Source organism: Pecten maximus, chromosome 19, assembly GCF_902652985.1.
Source record: "Pecten maximus chromosome 19, xPecMax1.1, whole genome shotgun sequence".
Taxonomy (NCBI): Eukaryota; Metazoa; Mollusca; class Bivalvia; order Pectinida; family Pectinidae; genus Pecten; species Pecten maximus.
In genome coordinates this window covers 5516342-5538619 of record NC_047033.1, presented here as the reverse complement: position 1 = coordinate 5538619, position 22278 = coordinate 5516342, and the positions used below count along the sequence as shown (strand labels likewise).

The following is a 22278-nucleotide window of genomic DNA, read 5'->3' as shown; positions in this document are numbered from 1 at the left end:
CGGTGAAAAAAAAAACGACACCGCCTACGTTTCTCAATAAAAAAAAAACATGTTTCTGCTGAATGTAGAGAAATATGCTTATGATCGTTGAAAAGATGGATATTTTTTTTCTTTCAATAACATCCTTTATCCACCTAAAATGTATTCTCATTCCGATGCATGCACCTCTGTTTCCTCCAAAAAGCCATTTCCGCGATTTGGAAAAAATCCGACCCATGGTGGTACGGTAAATATGCATGAGCTCTAGCTAGCTACAATGCCATTGGCGGGCTATTTTTGAGGCCCTTCATCTTAATATTTTAGGGACACCTCGGGGCTTACTGTCGAAGTCATCCACAAGCTAGAGATGGTTGCTTTCAACATATTTCTAAATGCAGAAACAACCCAAATGACCACGCCCAATTTCCGTAAACGACAAAGAAGTGATACCTCAACTCCCCCTTCTACTGAGAAAGACTCAAAACTCGTGCGAAACGATAAAAATATGTAGACACATAGTATGATACAGAGTATACATGTACGTACAGTAGTGAATTTGTATAAGCAACATAGATGTGTGCATAATACAACCACGGAAAGTCCGTAATACAACGTTTTAATATTATATATGTATTTAGATGTTATAACCCTTAACGTGAATGGTTTAAGGAATTATGAGAAGAGAGGTAATGTGTTTAATTGGATTAACTTTACAAAATTGTGAACATATGTTGTATACAAGAAACGCATAGTACCGAACACGAAATATATGCTTGTAGGTCTTAGCAGTGGAAGGACGTACGTAGGGGGAGGTAACTCTTACTGGAATAGCGGTACTAGCGAATCACACGTTTATTTGAAGTATAAAGATAATGTTGGTAGGTTTATTGAGATGGAAATTACGAAAGATGAGAAAATATACTCAATAATTAAGATATACTGTCCAAATGGACCTAGAGAAAGGGTTACATCCATCAATAAACTGAACACTGAAATGGAAAAGAAAAAAGAACACAATTTAATTGTTACAGGAGATTTTAATTGCGCATTAGATAAAGAATTAGATAGATACCCAATACACCAAAATGAGGACATAGGAAGTACCCAATTAAAACATATGATGGAAAATTGTGATCTAAAAGATTTCTGGAGAATTAGATTTCCGGAAAAAAACGAACCACTTTTTTCCGGTGTAAGGCAAAATCAAGAAGAGACTGTGTTAACTAGTAGTACATTTTTTTAGTTTGAATTTTAGAATCGACAAATGTAATATAGTTGATTGTTTAGTTCACAATGCATGCAGTATAAAATTAAAAACAAATGACGTTGAAAGAGGACCTGGGTATTGGAAACTAAATTATAAAATTGTTGAAAATGTCATATTCAAAAACATATTAGAGTCGTTTTGGCTTCAATGGAAAACCCAAATAAACAATTATGGAAATGTTGCAATGTGTTGGGAACAAACAAAATGTAAATTAGAAATATCGCTATGGAAACCGGTTAAAAAATAAATACACAAAACAAAAATTTAAAACGCCCCGATAAAGAACTAGATAGCCTAAAGGAAAGAGATGTCAATACATATAAGATCAATGCGATTAAAAATGAGATAAAAACAATATATACATCTCAAAATGAAACAGCACGCATACGATCTAGAATAAAATAATTACGATGAAGGTAAACAATCATCCAGATACTTCCTTCATCAAAAACAATGAAAACAAGCAATGGACAAAAATAAGGAGTCCAGATGGGCAATATAAAGGAGACATCCAATCTATATTAAATGTTCACGCAGAATTCTACTCAAATTTGTTAAAATCGAAGGGATGGGATCACGAGGAAGCTGAAAAACTATTAAAAAATGTACAAGCAACCATTACTAATCAGGAAAAAACTAAACTTGATGAAAATATATCGCGGGAAAGTATCGTCAATTAAAATGGAATTGGTAACTGAGTAGAGGGATACCAAAAAGATATTTGATAGAGATCGATTCACTTATATCGAATTTTATTTGGAACGGAAAAACAAATCAGATTAAGTATGTCGTAATACATTACATTGCATTGATAGAACACTTAAAAGTTCGTATTTTATTTGTACGTGTTCCGACACTACAGGTTTGAATAAAGACGCTTTATCAGTTTTTTTTTTATCGAGATGCTATACATTCGAAAAACGAAATTTTGCAAATGAATTTTTCCGGTAACTCGAATTTTATTCTTAAAGGAAAACCAGTATTGAATCATTTTTAAATGGTGGTATGAGAATATTAAATGATATATGGGACAATGAAAACAATACTTTTAAAAGAGATACTGAAAGATACAATCGGATGAAAAATAAAACGGAAATGTATTGTGGAACTATTAAAACTACATGTAAAAGGATCAATTCCGACAGAAGTAAAAGAAAAAATACGATTAAATATGAAAGAACAGGCAAGTGGATTGAATTGACTCAAATCTGTGTATACAAACCGAAAAACATATTCTAGACAAAAAGGGTTTAAAGCTCACTTTACTTCATAATTTCTTACATCAAAAATACATCCAAAATGCCAAACAAAAAGGGAATTTGAGTTTAACGAAATATTAAATTGGGGCTTGATATGGAGAAATATCTAATAGAACGCATGTGACAGGAAAGTTAAATAATTCCAATTGAAGAGTACACATTACATAGTTTATACGGAAAGCAAATTAAAAAAAATTAACTGAACATATGGGAAATGTCATTTCTGTAAAACTGAAATCGAAGATCAGTATCATTTATTCTACTATTGTAATATTACTAGAACAATTATAACGGAACTTGAAAAACTATTAAGGAATATATATCTTGATATTGCTCTTGCGCCAAAAATGGAAAAATACTAACGGTTTGCAATTTGATACTGTACACATTTAAATGGGTAATATGGAAAGAACGAAACGAAATTTTAAAAGTATCAACGTAAAATCCCTGATACTCACACAATATCTCAAAGGGCAAAAATGTTCACAAAATACTCATTACAACTTATGACGAAATCGAAAAAAGAAAAGAAATTGATACCAAATGAAATACTGGCAGATTTATGCAACAAATTATGACGTCGTAATGAAAGTTTATCCAAAAAGATGTAAAACCGGAAAAGTAACGGGGCCTCAGTGTCCCGGCAGTGTTTATATATGGTAGACGATGGTATTGTTTATGTGTAATGCGGTTGACTGGTAACATTATAACGATATACAATCCTAACAATATATGGTTGTTTTGATATTTGTCATTTTAGCGTAATAACCTCTCACTACAGGAAGATGAAAGCAATACGGTTAGGTGAGGCAACCTCATCAGCCACATATACATGTACTGTCTGGATTCTAACTGTAGCTGAGAGGTTCACGTATGTACATTTGTCGATTTATATATAGTAGATATACAAAACGAAAGTAGAGAGATGTGTGTTGAATGAGTCTCCTGTATACTTTTTTCCATGATAAATAAAATTATTTTTAACCTGAAAAAAAAAAGAATATTCGAGTTAACTAAAATTTGAATGCAAATTTAGCGATTTTTTCGAGTTTTCAGAGTTTTCGACAACAAGATTTGACTATATGTCATCGTTGGTATTGTCGTATTATCCTAGTCATTACTTTTTAGTGTACATAGACAGAGTGTAAAAGAGTGAAGTGTGTATCCCTATGATGTAAATTTTCACCGAATGATCATTAAATAAAACACGTATACACTGTTACTGTTGTACAACTGATGTGATATATATAAAAATAAATAAAATAATTACAAGTGCTAAATTCTGTCAATTTCAAGAAATATATTCGTCTCGAACTCATAAAGATCGAAGTAAAAATGATGTTTCAAAAGTAAAAATTATAAATAAATCCAACCAGTCAAATTGAAAACTCGAGATTTCTCGATATTTTTCATGAATCAACTGACTTTCTCCGGGTACTTCGGCTTTCCTCCACCTCCAAAACCTGGCACGTCCTTAAATGACCCTGGCTGTTAATAGGACGTTAAACAAAAACAAACCAAACCAAACCAAACTTTAAGAAAACGAGGTTTGGCTGTACAATATATTTCGCGAAATATATTTTTTCATATAAATACTTGATTAATGAGGCAAACAAACTAATAGGTTTAGCTTTATGACAATTTTAAGATATTTTCTCAAGATAAACACCACCACAATCAGCATAATGTAAAATGTAAGTCAGTATTTAGCTTCCATACTGCGTTGTCTTGTTTCCATGTTTTATTCTGTCAGACAGCAAACTCTGCACCAGGGAATACAAAATGGACGGATCTACGCGAATTAAAGTGAAAGGTTCAAGACGCCGACGACACCTGTCACCAATGGAAATGTACAATTATAGTCTCGTAGCCTGACAAATATGACAAATATGAAAAGGTCAAATTTAATGTCAATGGTACACTTCCTTAGACACCATTCGTGACACATTTCCATGACACCTTTCACTGCAGGTTGATCTATAAATCATCCCTCTTTTTTTTAGTACAGATGTAGCTAGCTGACACAGTTGCCACGATAGCCGTTTATATGCATTCCTTATGTCTCCCGCAATTAGCATTTTTGGACTTTATGAGCGCTGTATGAAACAAAAATCTCAAGAAATGTTAGTTACATTTTAAAAACATAGCATGGAACAATTTTAACGAAATTCATATATTGAACTACTTGATCGCCAATATATGTGTATAACTGAGTAATTCAGTCACAGCAAGGGACATTGCAAATTCGACTTCGATTGTCTCGTAGCCGGCGGCCTTATAATTTCACAAGAAATATATGTATTAACACAATTCTAACTCAATTCGTTTGCACGTGCTTTGATTGGCTACGGATCATGTTCTAATCTACGATAGAACCACGACCAATCGTGTTAAGTCCCGCCATTCGTGTTTAAGCCACGTCCGATTTTAATCAAAGCGATATGACATCAAGTTCGCCTCTTTTATGATTGATGACCCATGGGATTGGAATAAAATGATGAATTAATGACAGAGCGCGCGGGGAAAGGTCACGTGGTCGCCCAGGTGAAAGGCAAGTATGTTACCACTGTGCCACCCGGCTACCCTAAAATTATTCGCTATTAATCAACTTCTATTTATCTCCACGACATTTGGCGAATCTTGATAAAGGTAGCAAAACTAGATTGGTATTTTGTGACCTAGATAAAGCGTTTGACCGGGTTTGGCATTGAGGTCTTCTAACCAAATTAAAAAATATTTCGGTATAACTGGAAATATCTTTCTTGGTTCTCAAATAACTTGCATAGTCGCTGTCAGTGTGTAGTAATTAACGGTAGACAATTCTATTCAGCTTATGTTACAGCAGGTGTTCATCAAGGATCAATCCTAGCTCAATTACATTTCTTAATCTTCATCAACGACATCATAAGTATTATCATTTGCAACATTGATTACTGATGACACAGAATAGCAGAATCCTCGGATCTGAGCTCTAAACAAAAACCAAAAAGATAAGAAATTTGATTTTATTGAGCACAACTGGTAGATATATCGGATTTCAAGCACATTATAGTCTCGAACTCAACTGCCCTAGATGGCTCCGGCTCAAATTGTTCACCTATCAAATTTTCATATAATGCTTGTAACTACAATACAGACAGTAGTATAATTTCCCTACATGTATATAAACCGTACAGCGCTTAATCACTTTTACAATTTCGATAAATACTCCCAAGACCATATGAGGAAACCTAAAGATCTATGAAGATAATTGATTTTCAGTACAACTGGGGCTCAATTAAAGTCATTAAACACCTATGTACCTCATCAAAACCAGGCAATGCTTTAATAGTTATTCCATCAGAAGAGACTGCATTCTTTTTGTGCGAAAATCAGCGATGTCACGTTAGCATCCCTTCATTAAAGTTCATCATATAGACCAGAATTATTGCTTGAACTGATCTCGGCCAATCAGAGGCAGTGGTGGCCATCTTGGATGTTCAACCCAAATACTTTTTAGTATAAAGAAAGGGACACAACTAGACATCATATTTAATAAATCAAGTACTTTCCGTTCGAAATCCGAAAGGGAAATACATGTCCTTTTGATTTCGTTACGTAGCCGGATGGCAATGTGGTACCACACTTGCATGTCATAAGCTGACCGGGGTTCGAATCTCCGAACGGACATGGACAGGTAAGAGGTCACATATTTAATCACGTGGGTTTTTGCGCACTACAAGCATTATATGAAAATAATTGATTTAAGGATTGAATCTTGATTTGGTCGATTTCATGGGGTCATGAATTGAGTTGCTCTTGAGACAAATTCAGCATGAACTGCTTCGCAGTTCATTAAATTTGTCTCAAGAGCAACTCAATTCATGACCCCATGAAATCGACCAAATCAAGATTCAATCCTTAAATGAATTATTTGTTGACCATATACTTCTTTCTGTTTTTATAACATAATTTATTTGATTTGCCCTAACTACACGCAAAATGTATGTTTTAAACTACTGCACGGCTAAAATGACTATTGCACTGTCACGTGCGAACTATAGAACATCTGTGACGTTTCGGAATGTACTACCCCTTCAAGTGTCATGTCACTCAGATGTCAACACTGCCAGACGAGTCGTGGTGACTTCTAGGCCTACTGGAAAGTCGAAATGTCTGTGATTCTAAGTGTGTTTTTGCGATTATGTAATAAAACCAGTATATCCTGGATGTCTGCGCAATATTCTAGAATATTAGGTACTGGCAATGGACCGCTATTTTATTGCACTTCGGCCTCATGCAACATCGGTCGACTACCAGTACCGAGTGTCAAATATTCTGGACTATTGCACAGACAACAATGATATATTTGTATAATAGTGAACACATTGCACGTTTGATATTACGCGTTTGAATATTGCTAGTTGTTCACACTCTGTCCAGTGACTGTTCCTACAGCCATAAATACCGCCAAAATGACGTCCTATTATTATATATAAACTGTAAATAATATTGCAAGGCTTCACACACACACACACACACACACACACACACACACACACACGCACACACACACACACACACACACACACACAAATAATGAAAATAGATAGACAGGCTTCAAAGAATGTAACTGCGGTAGCCATATTAACTTATTGCAATGGTATTGAATCAATTAGCATAGTCCCCATGTTACTTATCCATATGGTTTAATGAGGGCATGCATACCTCGAATAGTCTTAAGTCCATACAAGCCTAAATTTAAGCTATCAAACCTTTAATAAAAAAATATATATGCTAGACATAATTCAACTTAGACTAGATATATGCTCAAGGTCACACATCAAGCTAAAAATCAATGTTTCCTTGCGTATTTAATGTCCATAGGGTATAGGGCCACACATCTGTTTCTGTAAGTCGACTAACAATTTTGCATATCTGTGATATCTGACAAATGAAAACGTAATAACTAAAGCGGTATTTCTTGACCACATATTAAAGTGATATCACTGCATTTTCACATATTTTAAAATATATCCCTTCCCTGTAACCCCACTACGCTACACAAAAGACCTATAACGGTTAACAATCTAGGGTTGGAATCCCTTAGCGTGTACGCATCATTACTGCGCATGTTTTGGTATCCGTCACATGATTGCCTCCACTGAAGCTGTAAGTCTTAAAAGCGTCATTGCCGTGAATAATTTTGTCTCTCTCTTTCTTAAGACATTTTAGGTAGCTGAACTTATATCCTCTTCATTTCTTTATCATTGTAGTTTTTAGACGTTAAATGTGTAATTCGTGCGTCATCGTATGCTGCAATCCAGCAGTGGAACAATAACACGAATACCGACGAGCGGTCCTTTGAGAACGGAGCGCAGCGCTAGCGGAAAGTAGAGAACTAAGGAAGGGAACCAGCCAATCAATATATCATCATTGGACGTTACGATAAAGGATAGCATTTCAATGTCACGCAACAGGTGCATGATCATTTACACAGATAAAAATAATATTTGCCCGATAGTAATCGATGACGTTTTTACAGCTTTTACTTATTAGCTGGTTACTCATTACTATGGGGGGCCAGTGTATTCTAAGGCCTACAATGTCTACTCTGGATTACTAATGTGAATTATAACGCCATTGGTAATTATTGTGACGTCATTATTGCGTTATATGGTGACACTATGATATCATTTGATCATCATGGATTATTTTCACATATACTTCTTTTTTTCATTTGTGTTAATCATGGTATATGCAGTACTTTGATTGTTCTCTTGTCTTCATCAGATAATGTGTTTTTGTACTGAGAAACGCAGATGGTCTTGCGCTCCGAAGATGCATAAAGTTTCCATGGAAATAGCACAGTAGATTCATTGAACGTTTCCAAGTCAAGTCCATTAAACGATAATGTTAAAATTTTTCCCGCATCCCATGACGTCACCATAAGTTGCGAACCAATTACGCAAATTCCGGTACTGAAGCCGATTCGTCCATCGGATACCTTCCAGAGAGTTGCCCCGTTAAAATCTATACACCTGATATTCGGTTCGGGGTAAGTTTGGTCCGAAACGAACACTTTCTTCTCTGGTGACGTCAACGTGACGTAAGTGAATTTAGTTCGTGAGTACGATTCATCTAACACCACCATCCAGACTTCACCATCTGTTTCAAAAATTTGTATCTCGGAACTAGAACACACCGCCACATGTTGTCCATCAGATGCTAGCGCTTTACATGTGTAGTTGGTTTTCATTTTTTGACCAACTTCAACGAAACCGTCTTGTAACACTTCACACTTGATTAGTTGCTGCGCATCTGGGATCGAAACCATCACGTGATCTTGATTGGACGATATTGATACTACGTCATAAGGTGCCGGATGGATGTCGGTTTTACACAGGAAATCGAAGGAGGTGCCATACACTGACACTGTTTCATTGTTATGGTCCACAAGAAGCAATCTCCCTGTTGGTAGCATTGCTATTCCCGTAATCCATGACGGCTTTCCTCGGAATGGAAGCTTGATTTCGTTTAATTCATTATCTCGTGCCAGTGCCGGTTCAGTGGAGGATTCTCTAGTAGTTTGTGATTTGTGCCTTTTATGCCGTTCCGGTTGATCCGTTGACGGTTTAGTGCTATTTGTTTCTGTTCCATTATCTTGTAAAGAAAGTTTGCCAAGACTGTCAAACTTGGAAATAAATGTTTCGATGGCTGGATTCACTGTGAACACTAACATCTCTTGCATATTTTTCTTCTCCGCACCCGTGATTATTCTTTGCAGGGATTTGTAATCCGATTGAATGGATTCAATAAAAGCATCTTCTATTTTCTGATTACTGTCCATCATTTTCTGAATGCATTCCAGATTTTCCCTTGATAACTCGTTATGTGACTCAAGCTTGCGTTTGTCTTTCTGAATCTTTTCAAAACGTTTCGATTTCATCTTTGCAAGTCGCGTGAGTGCTTTCTCTTCGTGTTTGTTTAGAAGTTCAGTTATCCGCTTTCTCGTTGAAATAATTTCGTCTCTAATCATTTGCTCTGTGTTATCTAGGAGCGCCAAGTCTCTTCCTCTTCTGTCTATTATGTGCTCAAAGGTATTGCACTGTTCGAAATGAAGGTCCCTGTATTGTTTCAATCGAGTTTGCTTGTATTCTATTCCTGATGTATTCGACTTTATCTTCTCAGCTGTTTTAACATTAAAACGAGCATCCTCACGTGTGATGACATCAGAGCATCGGCGATGTTGCAGGGAACACATTGAACAGATGAATTTAGTATGATCAACACAGAAAAATTCTAGTTCCTTTTCAGGATGTTCCATACATGTTTCTGTAGATTTTCCTCTTGGTGTTTGATAAGCATCAATCATTGTGCTAACCACGTGGTTGTTTTCTAGCTGATCGGCCCATGTTTCCGGGTTCTTTCTGATATGGGTAGGAACGGCAACTGGACGTCGGCAGATAGGGCACATATACCCTTTCGTGTCTCCGTGCTGGTTTTTTCTCTCGGTTATAAATTTACTGATACATCTTTTACAGAAGGTATGAAGGCAAGGAAGTGCCTTTGGTTCCTTGAAGATTTCGAAACATATTGTACACGTGATCTGATCTTCAGCTGTTTGTATTATGGCTGTCGCCATGACGTCTTCATCGGATACCCCAAACACGAAATCTGTAATGAGGAAACGTCTTTATCAGTAAGGTATTTAAAAAGATACTGATTGAAAAATAAGTGTCATAAAAAAAGGTTTTGAGATGATATACTAGTAATTAATGTATATCAAAGTCAAACATCATAGCAGACTTGATAATCAATTGATTAATGCCATAATTATCTTTGAAGCTGCGTGAGCTATTTCAGTATTTTTGTTCTGGCCTGTCTGGAAAAAACCCTACTATTTAAAAGGTATATATAATATTCTAGAGTGTTCTTGATTTAATAACAGGTACTACAGTATCAGTATCGTCAATAATTGATATAGAGACAAAGTAATCATTTCGTATAATTGTCTAAACGTCGTCGTCTATTTATATATTTCCAGTCAAACTCCTCAATGATGGAATTGAATCTGATGTATCAGATGGATTTATTAATCTTCGAACAAGTTTTCAAAAGTTTCTAGGATTCGTCTTACTATGGTTATCTAAAGGTCCATTTATGTTCACATAAAGAAATACTTTCTTCCATTTTTAATCATTGATCCTATTTTGTTGTTCAAATTATGAGGCGTGCGACTGTATTTTTGTGAAGTAGTCTGTCCCGTTTCCTTATTTCACGTCTGAATTCCAAGTGAAACCACGATTTGTCATTAGGTCTAATTGTTACTTATTTTGAAGGAATGCATTCTCTGGCTATTTCTAAGTATTCATTCGTAAATATGTCGTCTTGAGTAAGGGACATAGCACATAGTTCAATCCAGTCAGTTTCATCACGCTTATTATTGAAAATTTCAAAAATTGCGTCGTTCCAACATTAAATGTTCCGTTAATGATAAAATCCATAATAATATTTGACCCTAAAGACAGTTCAACAGATGTCGCTTAGAGTTCAATAGAAAACAGCTATTGGGATAGTAAATTGAGCGGGTTTGCATATTAAAAGTTATATCGAGGTTTTGTGCACTTATTTACTGTACATATATATAGAGAGAGACACATTTCATGGTCAGCAATAAAACTTACTTACATTGTACATACCTACCAGTGCTCTTGTTAACACGTACACATTTAATCATCAACATATATGGTTATAAACATTTCAAACATTCTAACACAGCAAACGATAATAATACACAAGTAATGTCCTGTCAACTAGTGAATACTGAGTAGGTACATTACGTTATATATCAGAAGAGCTTTTTCTACCAGCAAAGTAAATATTGCAGAATATGTGTATATGTGTGATATACAGGACATGCACGAATTGCTACGCATGTTTAAAAGTTCATATTGCAACTTACACAGCCCACTATAATTATCAGAGTTCATGCATGCGTGCTTTGCGCACATTGACACCACATCAATACAAGCAGAATTGTTTAGTATTAATTAGTGTTAGAAATTTACATCATGTCAGTTTGTTTACTTTTTTCTGTCTAATGTTACACGACTATTAAATATATGCACAAGATAATGCAGCTTTATGGTAATAAATCTACTAAACATAACGTCAATTGTCATCACATGTCAACTGTGAAGTTTGTAAAGCAGGATTCCTGGCAGAGTTATGAGTACATCGACCCAAACGCACTGTAAGCGTAAAAGTGCATATTGCTTTTGTTTCGTTAATGTTATTTATTACATTTTTACCAGTGAAATATCAAAAATTATTCATTCTATAAAAGTGATATTTTTCACTAGTGGCAAATATCATATTTTTCACTAGTGAAAAATATCACTTTTGCTGATTTGACCAATCAAATTAATGATTAGAAAATACCAAAATAATTGACCAATTAGAAAGCCCGACATAAATGTCAGCACCTGAACAGGGGGAACTACTTTTTTTGTTTATAAATTATCGCTGTAGGCCTAGTTAGCATACGGGGTAGTTTTTTCGTTGATAAGAAATGTAATAAACAGAATATCTAACAGTGTCTTCAGTAATACCAAATATATTTCACGAGTGGGGCTAATACTTTGATATTTTTCACGAGTGCGCAGCAAGAGTGAAAAATATCAAAGTATTAGCCCCACTCGTGAAATATATTTGGTATTACTGAAGACACTGTTAGATATCCTCTATTTCTTAATATACATGTATTAAGCAATGACCATTTTCAACTCATTAAACGCGACGTGAAACAATTATCAGAAATGATAGTTAAAAACAGCATAAGACGAAAATAATAAATTATATAGTTATATTGTCATTTACGCGGCATTGTCACTATATGGTATTTGTGAAAGCTGTGTCGTTGATGTACTGTACATCTAAAAATACCATGCATCACGCGACATTATTTCTACAACACAGACCGGAACTACAGGGTATCGAATATAAAAAAATCAAAACATTGTTAAAATCAAATTTCAACGAGGAAATATTTTGTCTTCATCAATTATTATGAAAACATGTGCGCATTATATTGATATAATAAAATGTAAAACAAAATTGAAGTGTTTATTTAATTGTCCATGTATTATTTTGCTCCCAATCAGCACGCGACCATTGTCCAGCTGTTCCATCTATTGATCAAAAGCAGATAAAAAGTTATTTATCCCATCACCAGGGTATCGTTTCACAAAGCTTCGCAAAAAATCGCGTTGTTAATGTTCGTTTTACGGCATGATATACAATATGATATTGGAATTTTACAGAGAATTTCATCTTCTCCAAATAACACGGTTATAACACGGAAGAAAATTAAGTTCATAGTTAGTGTACGGGACTCGGGAATAGAAGCGGCGTACAATTTTCATCTCAAAAGTGTCGTCCTTTTTTACCTCCAAGTTAGAGAGTGGTATATTTTTACCGGGAGAACGTACGATTTTGACGTAAGATGCGAAACAAATACGAACACCTTTGTGAAACGGACTTACGAACTTCGTTTTGCGTAACTTTCTCGTAAATATTTTATATATTTAAATATCGAATCTTTGTGAAACGATCCCCATGACTATTATTACAGGACTGTCAAATATTCTGAAGTATTGTAGGGGCACCCATCACATACTTGTATATTATATGCTATAATATTGCAGAAATAATTTCTTTCAACTTTTCTGAATACATTTGAATGGAAAATGTATTTAACTGATTATTACAACCAATACAAATATTATAAAGGCAACATTTAGGTACGAATACCTTGAGTAAGTGAAATTGCTTTTATTATTATAGTAATGGTTTATGACATACTTGACAAGTCTAAGATTTTGATGAACTTGTTAATATTGTTAATGTCAAGCATAATCAATCCTTTTGGAGTGAGTGATAGATATATGCTGAATACAATGGGATGTGGCAGAATACTGCATTGCTATTTCAAACACCTTTGCACAGGATTGTCGGAGTTTATTTTCACATTTTACTTTGAAAATCGCCTTTTCTCCATTACAAAGCAATTTTCCCTGGCAATCTTATATTTTCCAAGTTGACTTTTGTAAATAAAAAAACAGCAGATTATTTGTCGTGTTTCTTGCGGCTGTATAATTTGAGGAATGTTCAGGAATGTTTATCATTTTCATGTTGACATTTGGTCTCTTAACATGTGAGTCACGGGGTTTCTAAATAAATAAAAATAAAAAACACCTTCTCCTTGACAATATTGCTAAATAGACCGATTCTTTACTTATGATTGTTACTTAACCTTACGAAATCATATTACAGTGTATTATCAGTATATTATATATACATATCTATTCTATTAAATGTCTATATCATCGTTTCAAGTCAAATATAGAAACCTTATAGGATAACACATAATGCGTTTGTCAATAGGATGGGAGTTCATACTATATTCAGCGATATTATAAATGATATTATATTACTGATAAATTAAACCAAGAGTAGAATATTTGCTTATTATATTGTATCATAAAAAATCATCCAGATTCATCACACTATGTTTTGTTACTAAAAGATTAAATCCCGACAAATGTATACAACTATACGTATAGATCAAGCAAAGGTCAATATGTACAATGTTGGGAAACAATACTGCAAAATATGTACTTAGGTACTGTATAATCTTTTATATAAACACAAGTATGTAAACTGAATTTAATACAAAATATATCTAAAGCATTTTATATAAATAATACTAAAGTATATATAAGCAATTCTGAAGTATTTATAAACAATACTGAAGTATATTTAAAACAATTCTGAAGTATGTATTTAAGGATTAACATAAATAATTTTTTCTGTTATACAGTCATAACAGAAAAAACTGGAGTGTACTCTAAATAAACCGCGGAGCGGTTTATGAAGAGAGTACACTCCAGTTTTTTATGTTATGACTGTATAACAGAAAAAATAATTTATGTTAATTCTTATAATTTAATTTCGTCTTATACACACCAAGATATTTCACTTTCTTTGGCGAACTCTTTTCTGTGATAAATTATTACGCAATGTCATCAGCCAATCAAAAATGACGTTACATTTCGCAACGTCAAATTTTTGTTATGGAGGTATAACAAAATTATTTCAGCCAATGAAAATGCGTGTTTCATACAAAATTAAATTATATCGATATAAACAATACTGAAGTATATTTATAAACACTACTGAGTTATGTAAAACAATACTTAAGTATGCATCAACAGTACAGAAATATATAAAAAAAAAACAATACTGAAGTATATATAAAACAATACTGAAGTATATATAAAACAATACTGAAGTATATATAAAACAATACTGAAGTATATATAAAACAATACTGAAGTATATATAAAACAGTACTTAAGTATGCATCAACAGTACAGAAATGTATATAAAACAATACTGAAGTATATATAAAACAATATTGAAGTATATATAAACAATACTGAAGTATATACAAACAATACTGAAGTATATATAAAACAATACTGAAGTATATATAAACAATACTGAAGTATATATAAAACAATACTGAAGTATATATAAAACAATACTGAAATATATATAAAACAATACTGAAGTATATATAAAACAATACTGAAGTATATATAAAACAATACTGAAGTATGTATAAAACAATACTGAAGTATATATAAAACAATACTGAAGTATATATAAAACAATACTGAAGTATATATAAAACAATACTGAAGTATATATAAAACAATAGAGAGGTATGAATCAAACAATACTGAAATATATATAAAACAATACTGAAATATATATAAAACAGTACTGAAGTATATATAAAACAATACTGAAATATATATAAAACAGTACTGAAGTATATATAAAACAATACTGAAATATATATAAAACAGTACTGAAGTATATATAAAACAGTACTGAAATATATATAAAACAGTACTGAAGTATATATAAAACAGTACTGAAGTATATATAAAACAATACTGAAATATATATAAAACAGTACTGAAGTATATATAAAACAATACTGAAATATATATAAAACAATACTGAAGTATATATAAAACAATACTGAAATATATATAAAACAATAATGAAGTATATATAAAACAATAATGAAGTATGTATAAAACAATACTGAAATATATATAAAACAATACTGAAATATATATAAAACAGTACTGAAGTATGTATAAAACAATACTGAAGTATATATAAAACAATACTGAAGTATATATAAAACAATACTGAAGTATATATAAACAATACAGAAGTATATATAAAACAATACTGAAATATATATAAAACAATACTGAAGTATGTATAAAACAATACTGAAGTATGTATAAAACAATACTGAAGTATATATAAAACAATACTGAAGTATATATAAAACAATACTGAAGTATGTATAAAACAATACTGAAATATATATAAAACAATAATGAAGTATATATAAAACAATAATGAAGTATGTATAAAACAATACTGAAGTATTTATAAAACAATACTGAAGTATATATAAAACAGTACAGAAGTATATATAAAACAATACTGAAGTATATATAAACAATACAGAAGTATATATAAAACAATACTGAAATATATATAAAACAATACTGAAGTATGTATAAAACAATACTGAAGTATGTATAAAAAAATACTGAATTATATATAAAACAATACTGAAGTATATATAAAACAATACTGAAGTATGTATAAAACAATACTGAAGTATGTATAAAACAATACTGAAGTATATATAAAACAATACTGAAATATATATAAAACAATACTAAAGTATGTATAAAACAATACTGAAATATGTATAAAATAATACTGAAATATATATAAAACAATACTGAAATATATATAAAACAATACTGAAGTATATATAAAAAAATACTGAAGTATGTATAAAACAATACTGAAGTATGTATAAACAGTACTGAAGTATATATAAAACAATACTGAAGTATATATAAACAATACTGAAGTATATATAAAACAATACTGAAGTATGTATAAAACAATACTGAAGTATGTATAAAATAATACTGAAGTATATATAAAACAATACTGAAATATATATAAAACAATACTAAAGTATGTATAAAACAATACTGAAGTATGTATAAAATAATACTGAAATATATATAAAACAATACTGAAATATATATAAAACAATACTGAAGTATATATAAAAAAATACTGAAGTATATATAAAACAATACTGAAGTATATATAAAACAATACTGAAGTATGTATAAACAGTACTGAAGTATATATAAAACAATACTGAAGTATATATAAACAATACTGAAGTATGTAAAAAACAATACTGAAATATATATAAAACAATACTGAAATATATATAAAACAATACTGAAGTATATATATAACAATACTGAAGTATATATAAACAATACTGAAGTATATATACATACTGAAGTATGTATAAAACAATACTGAAGTATATATTAAACAGTACTGAAGTATATATAAAACAATACTGAAGTATGTATAAAACAATACTGAAGTATATATTAAACAGTACTGAAGTATATATAAAACAATACTGAAGTATGTATAAAACAATACTGAAGTATATATTAAACAGTACTGAAGTATATATAAAACAATACTGAAGTATGTATAAAACAATACTGAAGTATATATTAAACAGTACTGAAGTATATATAAAACAATACTGAAGTATATATAAAACAGTACAGAAGTATATATAAAACAATACTGAAGTATATATTAAACAGTACTGAAGTATATATAAATACTGAAGTATGTATAAAACAATACTGAAGTATATATAAAACAATACTGAAATATATATAAATACTGAAGTATGTATAAAACAATACTGAAGTATATATTAAACAATACTGAAGTATATATAAACAATATTGAAGAATATACAAACAATATTGAAGAATATATAAACGATCCTGAAGAATATATAAATAATACCGAAGAATACATTAGAAAAAATATTGAAGCATCTTCATAATACTGAAGAATAAGACACTGCTGATTTTAGCTGGACTGAGCACATTAATTATATTCTAGGTAAGACTTCCAAGCGTCTAGGAATACTCAGGAAATTAAAATTCTCTCTCGACAGACACTCTTTACAAACTCTATATACATCTTTTATACGACCAATCTTAGAATATGCGGATGTCGTCTGGGATTCTTTACCACTATATTTAATTGAGAGACTAGAACATGTTCAAATAGAGGCCGGTAGAATAGTAACGGGGGCCACTAAACTTGTAAATATACAATTATTATACAACGATCTATGCTGGGAAAAATTATCGGATAGAAGGAAAAAACATAAAATTATTCAGTTTCACAAAATGTTTCACAAAATAACACCAGAATATCTCTGCTCACTTGTTCCTTCTCAACATTCAGATTTGCATAATTACAGAACCAGACAAGGCAATCAATTATTAACTGTTCATTCTCAATCAAATTATTATAAAACATCCTTTTTACCTTCAACAATCGAACTTTGGAATTCTATACCGGCAGACATCAGAAACAACCCCTCTCTGATTATCTTAAAATATACCTAAAGAAAGACATTAAAACCCCACCATGTTATAGAAATTTTGGCACACGTAACTTACAAATACTACATACTAGACTTCGTTTAAATTGCAGTAACTTGAAAGAACAATTATTTAACAGAAATCTAACGGATAGCCCTTTCTGTTCATGTGGATATATTGAAGATAATTCACACTTTTTTTTCATGTGTGAAAAATTTATTAATCAGCGTAATCAGTTTGTATTTACATTATGTAGTTAAAATTTTGATCTGAATACTGATATTCTATTATCAGGAAACCCAGACTTGTCAAATGAAGAAAATGAAATAATAATTGAAGCTGTACATAATTTTATATTACATTCCAAAAGGTTCGACTAAATATTTATGAACTACTTAGCTTCATCGCAATTTATCCACATCCCCATCGACATCATTAATTAACATAAATAATTTACTTAATTACATGTATATATCCAAGTATTCTATTCTCCAATTAGATTGCTTTAACATAGATTTATTTGTATTCCACCACTGTTCATCACTTTTCACCATAATTTACCTTTTTGTCAAAATAATTATTTTCTGTTTATTATTATGAAACAGTATTTGTACCGCCATACTAATCACCAATATGCCGAACCTTAGAGGGAAATGGATTAATATAAGCTTTAAGCTTGTTTCTAAATCCCTCACCAATGTATAATTTGCAATGTATATGTACACTTGTCTTGAATATAAATAAATATTGTTTAAACTAAGACACAATACAAAAGTATATACATGTATATATATAATACATGTACTGAAGTATTTATAAACAATATTGAAGGGTGTTAAAACAATACTGAAGAACATATCCAGCGTATATATAATACTGAAGAATATATCAACAAACTTGAAGTATATATAAAAAATACTAAAATAAACATAATAAGTACAGTAGTATAAAAAAATCGTTATGATTTTGAGGTCTTAAATACGCCGGCACATATAGAATAAATATCAACAACACAACCGTCTCGCGGAAACGAGACTGACAGCGATTTGATGATCTCGTTGTTGTAATCTAAACGAGTAAATAAAAAATCCAACAACCATCCATTGTATTACCTCTAATTATAAACACATAATTATAAAACTTTTTATATATTATATAAATATTTAAGAAAAATGATAACGGAAACACACAAATGCTACATTTCTGATTTTACTTTGAATGGAATATAACGCGCGAATGATTATAACATGAAATGATATATTAGTTATATATTATCTTCCTTAATTAAAATATTACATTTCTCTTTAACATGTTTTAAACTATAATTGATTATTTCGTTTATAACAATAACAGTACTTAGTCTACGTATCTACAATGTTATTGTATAGTTGTCAAACTTATCTTGAAGTTATCATGTACCACATTATCAGACGTTTCCTATTAAAATGTACAAACTTCCAAACCAGTGATATTTATGGCATGCAGATGTAACTAATAATTTGTGTATTATGTCAAACTTATAGTTACAAGTCAAATAATAAACAATTGGTATGATTTTATTATGATATTACAAATCCCCGAGGCATTTTTATTCTGTTAATATAGCCTTCATCTAGTTCTTTAGGAGACCGAGCGATTTCCAAATTAACTTAAGGGGACCGAGTCTATTCAACAAGTTTTCCATGTATTATTTTCAACCGAAAGTTTCTTAAGCAAATATTAATCAATGTTTCTGTTACCTTACAAAAGAAACTTGCCATCATTACATACCGTTTACGCTTCGATAACTCAATCCCATTCAATCATTTTTTCTCGCATGCTAATTGAGAGATGGAATATACTTCCGCTTCGAAAAAATTGGGGAAAACCTCGCTAAATATAGGTATTTCCGCCAGAAAAATCCTATAAAAATAGGTAATTTTTTCGTGACGTCGCAACAATGCCTTCATTTACGTTTGTATGTATGTATGTATGTATGTATGTATGTATGTATGTATGTATGTATGTATTTATTTTTTTTTTTTTTTTTGGCACCCCGGGGTCCCGTAAAGTAAATGAAAGCCGTAATTTTAATATTTTTAAAGAAGCTATCTACATTATAAAATTATACATGATTATGATATTAAATATATTTTACTATAATGCAAATGGGAATTCTCTGCACTTGCACGGCATGTCCATGTTTTCGTATTCAGAAAAAAATCCGTGACAAAATGAGGCCGAATGAGTTGGCGTAATTGGTTCCCCATCTTTGTATAAAGGGGTTCTAAATATAAGTCCCATTTTATGTAACAGATCACTTTGTACAAGTTTGTACAAAAAAGTAAAGATTAAATTTATTCGTCATTTAGAAGATTTAATAAATGACATTTTTCACTTTCAATCTTGATTCTGTTATCTTTTTAATCTTTATACAAACAGAGCACACCTATCTTGATGCATAGCTAAATTAATATTTGGTTAATTTTGGTAGAGTTGTCAGCCTTAGTCAATTATGCATGAATATTTACAAAACGTGCACAGACTCGATTCTCTACGCAATTCATTATTGTACAAGATGTAGGGTTCCTGATGTTATCGACACAGTACTGTACAATAATCATATTGATAACAAGCAAATATGTTGACGATGGAATACAAATGACGGCAGTAAAATCCCACACATCCATGAACATGTTTGTGTACCAACCTACCTGTAATTCTATAAGGGATAAAGGTCGGGCCGTAAATCCGTCTAACCCGACAGGTAGATCTGGTACAGGTAACAACGTTCGGCCATATTGTATGTATACATGTGTGTGGTAGTCAGTCTCGTGACTCTATTAATAGATCAATTTATTGATTTTTTAAAGGCCTTTTATTTTCATCTAAAGGCGTGAATTCTTGGTGTAGTTTAAAATACCCTGGGTAATGCGGGAATAGGTACTCACTTGTTTCGTTTCATGTGTCCACATACATGTAGTAGCGTACATGTAAATAACTTTTTCAGCTGTTGACAAACTTTTAACTTATGATTTCTAATATTATCGATATTATTTTGAAATATGAAAATTAGAACCGGCATGTCTTACTAATAAAAGATTGTTGGGAACAGATTATTTAAAGCATCATCATCTCACCAATACACATCGTGGTCGAGTTAGCACAAATTATATTTATTATCAAATCCTCTACATCTCTGAATTGATCCTTTTTAAGACAGACACAATTTCATCCATTAGTGAACATTTGCACATTTTATTCAAACAAGTAAGATTATTCATTTAAACCTCTATTTTTAACGTTGTCATAATGACATTTCTGCAAAAACCGAAATATTTTATGCCTTGATATTGAACGCATATAACGTTGTTTTTCCTTATCTTAATCATAGAGGTTTTCCCCTTAATGATCTGATGTAATAGTGCATTGTGTTTATAGTGCATTGTGTTTATAGTGAAACACAATCCACTACAGCGATTGCAAATCATTTACTTAATTTTTCAAAAGCTTTTTTTTTTTATTTCTTTAGTGTGTTCTGCTTGATATTCATTAATTTATTTGTTCATTATTGTGGTGCTTAATTTTTACGTCGTTTTACATTCTAATGTTCAAAGTTGTCACATCATTATATTTACATATTTTTTTTCATTTAATGCAATACTTTTTTTTTTTGTAATTTATATTTTATTCAGTTAAACATATATTATCAACAAACACAAGACATCTACATTTTATGGTCATTCACACCTTTCAGCACTGATGTGTATTTCTATTATAATTTACTACGCACAAGCTTACACACACACATACACACCAACACACCCCCATTCTCGCCCCCCAGAGTCTGCTAAGTTACACCACCGTACTGACCGAGTGACATATGAAACGAAGGGAAGTAACTCTGATGAATGAGAATGACACACCCCACGCAAACACCTTCCCACACACATGAATGTTCTAGTACATATACATACATGTACACAACACTATACACATATACATGTTCATACGTACTACATATAGTCATATACTAACTATTGCATATGACAATGAGCACACATGCTTTACTACACATACATGTACTATTTTGATATCCATCCATTGGCATGTACACACAGCACTTACATGAAAACATATCCACATACCGCACCTACTACAACTCAAATATACCCATACAAGTGCACACATACTA

The 22278-nt window shown here is 31.6% G+C and overlaps 1 protein-coding gene across 1 annotated transcript; it reads right to left on the bottom strand.

Moving 5' to 3' along the window:
• Nucleotides 1-8214: 8214 nt before the first annotated feature.
• On the bottom strand, nt 8215-20907 carry LOC117317838 (tripartite motif-containing protein 72-like). Its single transcript, XM_033872793.1, has 2 exons — nt 20798-20907; nt 8215-10161 (listed from the first exon to the last, which is right to left on the bottom strand). The coding sequence occupies exon 2, from the start codon at nt 10127-10129 to the stop codon at nt 8234-8236; it is 1896 nt and encodes a 631-aa protein (XP_033728684.1). The 5' UTR covers nt 10130-10161; nt 20798-20907; the 3' UTR covers nt 8215-8233.
• Nucleotides 20908-22278: the final 1371 nt, after the last annotated feature.

What these genes read in the sequence shown, in the direction of transcription:
- LOC117317838 (XM_033872793.1), bottom strand. Translation starts at nt 10,129, where the DNA reads ATGGCGACAGCCATAATACAAACAGCTGAAGATCAGATCACGTGTACA.